The sequence below is a fragment of the Empidonax traillii genome, unplaced genomic scaffold, assembly GCF_003031625.1.
Source record: "Empidonax traillii isolate 1590-97213 ecotype Southwest subspecies unplaced genomic scaffold, ASM303162v1 scaffold1639:size91121, whole genome shotgun sequence".
NCBI classification, from domain to species: domain Eukaryota; kingdom Metazoa; phylum Chordata; class Aves; order Passeriformes; family Tyrannidae; genus Empidonax; species Empidonax traillii.
Genome location: NW_020956832.1, coordinates 69,762 through 79,364, shown reverse-complemented (window position 1 = coordinate 79,364; position 9,603 = coordinate 69,762). Strand labels below are relative to the sequence as shown.

The following is a 9,603-nucleotide window of genomic DNA, read 5'->3' as shown; positions in this document are numbered from 1 at the left end:
CATGAAAAGAGTGCACATAGCTTGGGATTTTCTTTCAGGTCTTTTCTTAAAAATAGGTTGAATTCAAACTGAAGATAACAGTATTTTTGAAACTGCTCAGAATTATTTTTCCCCTCTCTGTTTTTTGCACCCAGTTATCGATGGAATTTACAAACAGTTGATTCATTTAACACAGTAAACTATGGCAAAGAATGTGAAATTTAAGTTTGGGTTGTTTTTTTTTTTTTTACCCTGCTGGTTTTCTGGGCAGCATTTTCTTTAAATGTAATATTATTATGCAGACAGAAGAGGGCAAACAGGAGCATAACTAGTAATAACTATTCTCTAAACTATTTCCCTTTTTAATTTAAATTTTAATTTTAAATATTCCAAGGCCAGCACTGTGGTTTTACACGCAAATCATTATCTTTTGAATGACCTGAATAGTTAATTTCATACCTTGATATTGTTTTTTATTTATTCTTGAAATTTGAATGCTCAGTGTATCTAAGAAAAAAATCAAAACTAACAAAAAACCCCAGTATTTGGCTCTGAGGGTGGGGAGGCCCTGGCACAGGTTGCCCAGAGAAGCTGTGGCTGCCAATAGATCCTTGGAAGTGTCCAAGGCCGGGCTGGACGGGGCTTGGAGCAACCTGGGATAATGGAAGGTGTCCCTGCCCATGGCAGGGGGTTGGGACAAGATGGGGTTTTAGTTCCCCTCCAACCCAAATCATTCTGGAATTTTGTAATTCCGAGATCTGCCTCATGTTATATCCACCTTAACAAGGGAGGGATGTCAGAGATCACCCCAGGGAGGGTTAGAGGGAAGGCACTAGACCCAGGAGACTCAAGGACCCTCCCTGGAGGAATCCCAACACACTCCAGACCGGTGATGGTTTCTTACCTCCTCTCCACTGTACTGCTTTAGGCAGTGCAGGAGGCGACACGTGTTCGCCAGCCAAAATGACGTCATCTCAAAGTCACCACTGTGCTCCTGGAGAAACAAAATTAAAACGTGTGAGATCCCCCCTCCCCTTCCTTGGGGGATGTTGGCGCAGCAAGACAAAGCGATTTTTGAGTTTCTCCACACAGAATCGGGCATCTTGCCCTCTGCAGGTGGGCACTATTAGCCACTTCCTCCATAGAAACTCTTTTTTAAAAAAAAAAAATCCATAATTGTGAACAGTTTTATTGCTTAGATCGTAATTCGCCTTTGTTCTTCTAGAAAGCAAAGCTCCAAGAGTGATTTGGTCTGCAAATCACTGTAAGAGAGCTGAATATCACACACCTGGACATGGTTATTACCATTTTACAGCCCCTCAACCCCAAGACAAGAGCAAAGGGACACCTGCCTTCAGCACTTTCTTAATGCCGTTGATGGTGGAGGTAAGCAAGGAGTGCACCTTCTGGTCGTCGTTGATGTAATCTGCATGTCTGATGCACATGTAGAGGATGTAGGCAGGAAGGCAGGGAACAGTAGCAGACACTGCCTGGGGCTTGAGCTCTAGAAGATTTGACAATTAAAAAAAAAATAAAAAAAAAAATCGCAAACCAAAAAAAAAAAACCCCAGACTTAAAAATTTTACCAGCTGACAGGTGAAGCAGAGAACAACAGACCTGGAGACGTACCCAGGCAAACCCTTCTTTCCCCAGCCCTGGGGAAAACGATATTTTGGCTCTGCAACTTGCACCCCTCTCTGCAGCATGGACACAGAACCAGAGGTCCAGCTGCAGGACAGATGGACCTGCTGAGGAGCCACAGCACTGGGGCTTGGGAGGGCAGCTCTGTCTGCACTGAGGTGTGTGACAATATCCCATTACACAGGTAGGGTTAGAGCTTCTTCACAGTGTAAATAAAAGCCTACCCCAGCAGCACACAAAGCACCTTAGAAAAGGCTCCTGAAGCTTCTACGTGTACCTCCCACGGTTTATAGCCACCCTCTTCTGAACTGATGACACAGTAAATTGCTCTTTCTGTCAAGATACTGAATCCTAATTGCAGCTGAGGGCACTTGTAGCCTCTACAGAGCAAGCCTGTCTGATGAGGGGAACTTCAAAGACCACAGCGATGGGTAGCACTGCTCTTTGAACACTTTTTGGATCCTCACAAGGCTCTGCTGGGATTACAGTGTGATGCTAAATACCAACACCCAACCAGGGAAGCACAGAACCAGCAACTCTGATCAGTCTGTGCAGCAGAGAAGAGCTCACAGGTTCATTATCTGTTATTACCTCATAAACCAAACTGCCTTTTTTTCCACTGCAGTTCCAAATCCCCAAGGTCTATCCCTCCACTACCCCCTCCCTAAGTTACTGCCTACTCTAAAAACTGCAGCATTTCCAACTGTTTGCATTTCCAATTTTTCGCTCTCCCTAAGGATTTACATCCATGCTGGTCTACCTGCTCAGTGCAGCTACTTTACCTACCCCAACTGCCATTGGCACAAACATGCAGCCCCAGAAGGGGTTAATTCGAGATGATCTACTTGTCAACCTTGATCTCTCAAGTTCACAAACTCTCCCAGGCAAGAGAAGCACAAGTCAGGCAGACGGGCAGAGGAAATTCCTCACCTAGAACGAGGTTTCGGATGAGGAGTGGCTCATCTTCGTTATGATACTCCAACATGCCCTGAAAATCTTTCTCCTTCCTCTGGACAGCAACTTGCATGTTACTGTCATGTGGCCTCCTCTCTGCTGGCGACATGGTTTGGGATGCTGCGAGGAGAAAAGAGCACGAATGGTGGGACCTGGAAATCAAGAACTATTCAGGTCCTACAGCGGCCTTAGTGCAGACACCAGGTCAAAGGGTTATATAATAAATTCCCAATAATGTCATCAGCTTTGACAGACCTATAAAAAAAATTATAAACAACCGGGTCTTGAATTACCAGTCATCAGACTCTGAATGAAAGAAGAAGTGCAAAAGCTGAACTTAAGAGAGGAAAAAAATGAAGCTCATTTTTTATTTTCCAAGAGACCACAGGCTATAAGGTAGTAATCCTATGGGAAGCTCTTTAGTGTACGATTTTCACGGGGGGGGAGGGGAAAATAGGCAGGCAATGACAAATCCCTAGGCATCACATCATCTGTCTTGTCTGAAAAGCTGCAGAGCCATGGTGGCACCGCTGAAGTTTAATAAAGCAGAAGAGATCAGCATGCAAATACTGCAGCTAACAGCATGCAAATCACACTGACAGAGACCAGCTGGGTGAGCCATGGAAACCCTCCAGTTATTCAGCTTAATTTCACTTAATGCCTCGTTTCCAGGAATTAGCTCATGAGAATGGGGTCCTCTGATTAATCACAGCTTCTCCAGAGAACGGGAATCTCTTTTCTGCACAACACAGATGTCCCATTTGAGATGTTTTCTCATCAAGCAGAATATAAATACGTATTTTTATTCTTAAAGGGTTGTAATCCTTCCTCAAAACTGACAGATCAGAGCATTTGCCTGATAGCCACTAGTCTCCTCTGTGTAGCTCTGCCTGGATCGCTGCATTGAATGCAATGAAAGCAAAAAGGTCTCTAAACACCCTCCAAACCTCAGTACAAGGTCAGTGTCAGCTCAGTACCTGCTGCTAGTTCAGTGCCAGAATGAGCAGAATCTTACTTTTATAGAAAGAAAGGAAGAGAAAAAAACCCTTGCAGCTCTCCAAGGCTCATCAAAGAAGCAAATCCCAAATACAGTTCCCCCACCCCAATGCCTTCCAACAGCCACGTCACCTTCAAAATCCTGGACCTTCTTCATGTAAATCTTCAGCTGCTTCTTCAGCTTCTTTTCATTCTTTTCCAACTTTTCTACCATTTCTTTTAGATCCTGAAAAACATAAGATGCATTTTTTTATAAAAAACAGCCCCAACATCAAGCCCAAGAACAACTCATCTGGGGTGAGTTTAAGGCTGATCTGGTCTATGAATCACCATGGCGTGGTGTGAGTATCTTGGTAAGTAGAGCTGGGTTATTTCTGCATTGCTCAGAAAGACCCTTACCTCCACCACAAAGACTGTGAATGTTGGGCAGCTGCTTTCTACAGCAAGCAACACTCACCACCCACAGTATTTAATCCTGGCTGTTAATCAGAGTTAAACAGTTTAAGGACCATTTAGATACTAGAGCTTCTGGGACAGGCAAGAAGCCCTCACCTGAACTCAGGAGGCGCCAACATTCCCTCCAGACTTTGCACACAGGTGAGAAAGGGGAAATTTATGATCAGGCAGGCCAGCTTTTTGGAGTGGCAACTGCCCCTCCACACTGCCAGAAGATGCAAGAAAGATGAAAAAGGTTGTCTTTGTGTGGTCTTTGTGTGTAATGACAGAGCAGAGGCATCACCAGTGATACCAACTGGAAGGCAGTGCCACAAAGCAGACAGGCTTTAAAAAAACACTAAAAAAATAAAAAGTACCTATGTAGTCACAAAAGTCATACAGCAATAGAACATCAGCTCGAGGTCAGGCACCAATGTTCCCAAACGCATCAGGGAGATCCTGATGGTTCTGCAGAGAGTTTGGGAGGAGTGGAAGAGATCCCTGTGCCCTGCCCTCCCCATCACGTTTCCCTATCTCCTTTCTCCCAACCTGTTTTTTTCCCCCTTCTTCCTGTGCTTTCTGCACAACCTCTTACCAGGTTTTCATTGGTGAGACGTGTCATTTCTTGCTGAAGCCCCAGCTCCACCTGGGCTTCGGGAGAGAGCTGCAGGCTCTGCAGGGAGGCCTGCTGCTGTTTGTGCAGCTCTTCCTGCACTGCTTCCAACTGGTCCCTCAGAGCTTCCATCTCCTCCTCGTACTTCCTTCTCTGGTCCTGGAGCTGTGCTTCCAGCAGCCTGAGAACAGGACCACACCGATCAGACTGGGATTTCAGCACCATGGTAGTAACCAGCGTTCAGGTTGGTTCAGCCCTTCCAAACTGGCCACTTTGGGATACGTTCCCAGCCAACCTCCCTATAAAACTGACAAACACGAAACTAGGGCTGTTATTGCCACATTAGTCTGTCATTTCCTATAGTGCAGATCAAATATTTTTGAAATTTAAAGACATGACATCAAATGTTGGGTGGGGTTTTGTCTGTTGGTTTGTTTGTTTGTTTGTTTTTTAACGAAAGGGAAAAAATCCAAGAGCTCCCATTTTTTATTTAACTGTGCCACAAGTTTGGGTTCGTCTACTTGCAAAAAGCAAACACACACGGCAAGAAAGCAGCGCAGACCAACACGTGCAGGTTTTGTTTTCAAAAGCCCAGCCTGAAGGACCTTTTTTTCTTGCCCTCATTTCCTGTCAAATACCCTTTCTTACTTCTGAAAACTGAACTGTAGGTCTTGCAAAGGCTTCCATTCAGTTGGAATGCCTTTGGCTTCTGTCACTGCTGCTGGGAATGTTGAGAATCAGGCAGAAGCCCTCATTCTTTCTAGTTGTTTGTAGAGCTGCTATATATCTTTGTTTAAAAAGAAATATACTCACAGGTATTTCAATTTTCATTTACAAACTACCTGCAGAATACCACGCACAAGGCAATTTTCCGTCCCCTCGAAGTGCTCCTGCTTCCATCACTAAGAGTCTTCAAGCAGGGGGACAGACTTGTTTCCTTCTAGCCCAGGACATACAAATACTAACACCACGATTCACAGCTGAGAGGAGTCACCAAAACCACCCCTTCTTCTACTTTTTAGGTGTGCAGTCAACGTTTTCCTCCAACAATTTGTCCTGCCAACCCTTCCTACCCTCCTTTCACTTACTCCTTCCAGGTCACCTTCCAGGCCTGCCCCAAGGCCGTGGCAAAGGGATGCAGAATACAGGGAGTGCCAGAATGCCTTCTTAAATACTACTGAAAAATGATTAATCACTAAGAGGTTAACTAACTGCAGACACCTGTGCTGGTGGGCATGATAACAAACCTGCCAGGTGATATGGTACTTGATTCTTTAGGGGTGTCCCCACCCTCTGCTAAATAGAAATCTCCTCTTAGTCCACCAGCTTTTTCAGAAGACTAAAATAAGTGACTCCAAAAGGCATGAGGACTGTGAGGAAGGGCCATCAAGCCAGGAACTGCAAAGTTAGTTAGTCCCAGGTTACAGAGGGCGATGGTGGCAAAGAGGAAGAATGACCCGAGGAGATAACCAAGCCCAGGTGCCTGCTGTAGCTCAAGGATGTCATCTCCTAGGCAGAGCTATGGATCACCACACACCGACGTCACAGGCTTCTCTTCTGGGATCAGATGCAAACAGCAGTCCCCAAAGATGAGGAAGACTGTAGTGTCAATAGTTTTGCATTTACCCAGGACATGCACAGACACAGAGCTGGGCCAGGGGGCCAAAAGTTACAGCTCTTTCACCTGTGAACTGTTTCCCTGCAGGAACAATTATGCATGGTTTTTTTTTTTTTGTTGTTGTTTTGTGGTTTTTCTTTCATAGCTTCTATTAAAAAAAAACATGCTTTCTAGGAAAAATTTCTGTGTGAAAAGTATTAATAATTCCTCATGGTGCTTTTCTGTTGTTGTTGTTAATGTCTTTAGAAGATTAAGTAACACAATCTCTACTCCCATTTTGCAGCAAAGGACAGAAAAGCATATTTTCCTCCTATAGAAACACGGGTAATAATGCACTCAGCCTCATAATCCTGTCAGGAGTTATATTCTTAATAGGCTTGAAAAATACAGACCCACCATGAAATGTCTACTTAATTTCCATTTTATTTCTTCATACTGGGATTCGTTTGGATTCAGTTTGGATGAACTGTGAGACACCCTCAGAAGAACACACTCCTTCTTATGAACTTTGGGTTCCTACATTGCTTGGAAAAACACACTTATCACCCCTGTCATTTTTTTCCTGTTGTTGTTTGGTTTCACCCTGGTAACTCTAGACGTGAACACTTCAGACTACTTTAGACAAAATATTTAAATTTTCCATCTCTATAAATATTTTATAAAGACATTGGAGCCCCGTAACCACCGAAGACCAGGTGGGAAGAGGATAAGAATTCAGGAGTCCCCCAGTGTGTCCCTGTGGGGGAGAGCTGATGGAAGAATGGCACTGTGTACCCACCACGTGCCTTCCTGCTTACACCTGAGGGCAAGGCATGGATGGGAGCACACAGCCCCCAGGAGCATGCAAAGGTGGCAGCATTGGGATACAAGCACAGGGACTCTGCTTCTGACAAGTCAAGGACTGGGAAAGAACTCTTTAGGGAGGTGCTGTATCTTAGTGCAATTTCATTTAAAAAAAATAAAACTAAGATGGGAGGGGTTTATTGGTGTCTTGGAGGTCAAAGCTTCCTAACACCTTTATCACCCAATTTCCCGTTAATGTAACATAATCCTTAAGGAATCACAGCTCAGGTATTGGTGGCAACAGCCACCATCAGCAGTGCCCAGCCAGAATCACAACAATTCCTCCGAAAATTAGAGAAGGGTCTCGATTCCCCTGGTTTGGAAAACCTAACTCCAGCTGCTCCCAGAGAGGACAACAGGTCCTGCAGAGGACCACAGGGTAAGAGCAGAGCAGGAGAAAGAAACAAAAGGGTGGCAAAAGGGAGGAGAAGGGAGAAGCAGCAGTGAGGAAAAAAAAAAAGAAAGCGTTTGACCTGGCAACTTGCTTTAAACCTTGATAAGCCAAGCCGAGCTCTCCGTCTTCATTGAGATACCCCCAGTCCTCAGTCTTGCTAGAAATAAAGGACAGAAGAAGGAAACAAGAGGACAGAAGAAAGACAAAAGGTCAATTGCAAGAGAAGGGGAAAAGGTGCAGCAGAACCCTTATTAATTTTATTTAATACTATTTTATAGAACACACCTTTATTACATTGTATTTCTTTTTCCACGGCAGTGAAGGAGAACCACGCCCTGGTTGTGTCCTGTAAAACATTCCTTGCTGGTGGAGCTTCTCCTCCCTGCCCAGCTGTGGCAAGTGACCTCATGTTGCCCATTCCTCCCCAGCCCACTGCAGGCAACAGGAACCCAAAATCCTTCAGGTCAGAAAGAAATCTTCACAGATCATCCTGTCCAAACCTCCTGGCAGGTTATTATAATTCCTAATATGGATTTTTTTATGGTTATTGTAATTCCCAATATGGAATTTTTATGGTCACCGTAATTCCTAATATGGAATTTTTAAGACAAGTTTTTCCTTTTCCTTCTTTCTGCAGCAACTCACACTGTTTAAAATAAATCATCTTCCTTCCATTTCAGTTGAGGGTTTTCTCAAATCCTGAGTCAAACATGTCAGTCTTTCCTCAGAGCAATCCTTGGTCCAAACAACACTTATGTCCCTACAAGATCAAATCTCCTCTGTATCCATCCAGGCAGAAAAATGCCCAGAAAACTCTCATCTCACTTTGATACTAGAAGTCTACATTTACCAGCCTGTTTTTTGTTGTTTTGGGGTTTTTTTTTTTCCAAGTTATATGAGGCAAGAAACTTACTTATCTCCTTTAATGAGGTCTTGAGCACATTACAAACGAGTGATGTAAGCTGCTCAACTTGACCAGAAACACTTGTTATAACAAGTTTTTTTTACTTAGCTTCGATGTCAGTTAGAAAACAGTTTTTCTTTTTGGAAATAACAATTTCAAAAGTAAATAAAGCAACCACCAAACTTAATATATCATTATGTTTCAGACATACAAACACACACACACACAAAAAATACACAGCCAATGCGCATCTCCTGTTTTGGAAAGGGCTGTTAGCAGAAGCCATTCCCTGGCAAGGAAATCTCTGCATATTTCAGGGGAAATGCACAATACACAAACTTTCTACAGCAAGTTTTCACAGGGGGGGAAAAGCAGCGAGAAATGTGGTGTTGCAGCACTGCCACGAAAGGACTCGGGAGGTGTCTCACTGCCACAGGCAGCCTGTGCGTCCCTTCCGTGCTGGTGGTACAGCATTTCTCCAAAACCAGCAAACGTTTCAGGCACTGACATTTGGAAAGTTCATCTGTTAAAGCCACATGTATGAATTTAAATTAAAACCTTGGTGATACCCCCATACACAGCAGGTTTCCAAAAGTGTCTGCGGGCTGACAGAAACAAGGAGGTTTATTGGTCTGATTTGCATTAATTTCTTAGTAAAATCTTTTTTTGTTTGTTTGTTTGTGTGTTTTTTTTGTTTGGGGTTTTTTTTGTTTTGTTTTGTTTGGTTTGGTTTGGTTTTTGTTTTGGTTTGGTTTGGTTTTTTTTGTTCATACAACCTTAACAGGACATATCCTAAGATACTCAAAACCAAGGAAAAAAGAAGGAAGGATCGTCACTCTTTACTGCATGTCAGAAACTTGTGAAATCTCACACAGTGAGCAGCATTTTTAAGAGATGCATTTTCCTGGATAACCTCCTTTGAAAAATAGCTTTCCTTCTTTTTTTTTTTTTTAAACAGAGGCATTGTGGTAAATGAGGAGAGCAGCTCAAGGAGGAGCCATTATAAAATAAATATATACAAGTGCCGATATAAGATAAACCTGCCCTGGGAAATAAGCATTTAGTTCATCTCCATCAACACAGCACTGACTCAGAAATCACTGAGCTCCTCTTTCTGCCAGAAGTTCATATTGACCAAGACATTAAACATCAAACAGAGGCCCTTTCAAGCTAATTAGATTAATTAGCATGTGACAACATAATTTCCTAAAATGCTGGCTAAATCC

The 9,603-nt window shown here is 43.4% G+C and overlaps 1 protein-coding gene across 1 annotated transcript in view; it reads right to left on the bottom strand.

Moving 5' to 3' along the window:
- MYO5B (myosin VB) overlaps nucleotides 1–9,603 on the bottom strand; it is a gene marked incomplete at both ends in the record, with an annotated part of 78,880 nt that overhangs the window by 3,433 nt on the left and 65,844 nt on the right. Inside the window, 6 exons of the mRNA XM_027908172.1 lie at nucleotides 884–973; nucleotides 1,332–1,483; nucleotides 2,551–2,694; nucleotides 3,703–3,796; nucleotides 4,601–4,799; nucleotides 7,553–7,630. Coding sequence (XP_027763973.1) covers nucleotides 884–973; nucleotides 1,332–1,483; nucleotides 2,551–2,694; nucleotides 3,703–3,796; nucleotides 4,601–4,799; nucleotides 7,553–7,630 — 757 coding nt within the window. The remainder of the gene's footprint in view (nucleotides 1–883; nucleotides 974–1,331; nucleotides 1,484–2,550; nucleotides 2,695–3,702; nucleotides 3,797–4,600; nucleotides 4,800–7,552; nucleotides 7,631–9,603) is intronic.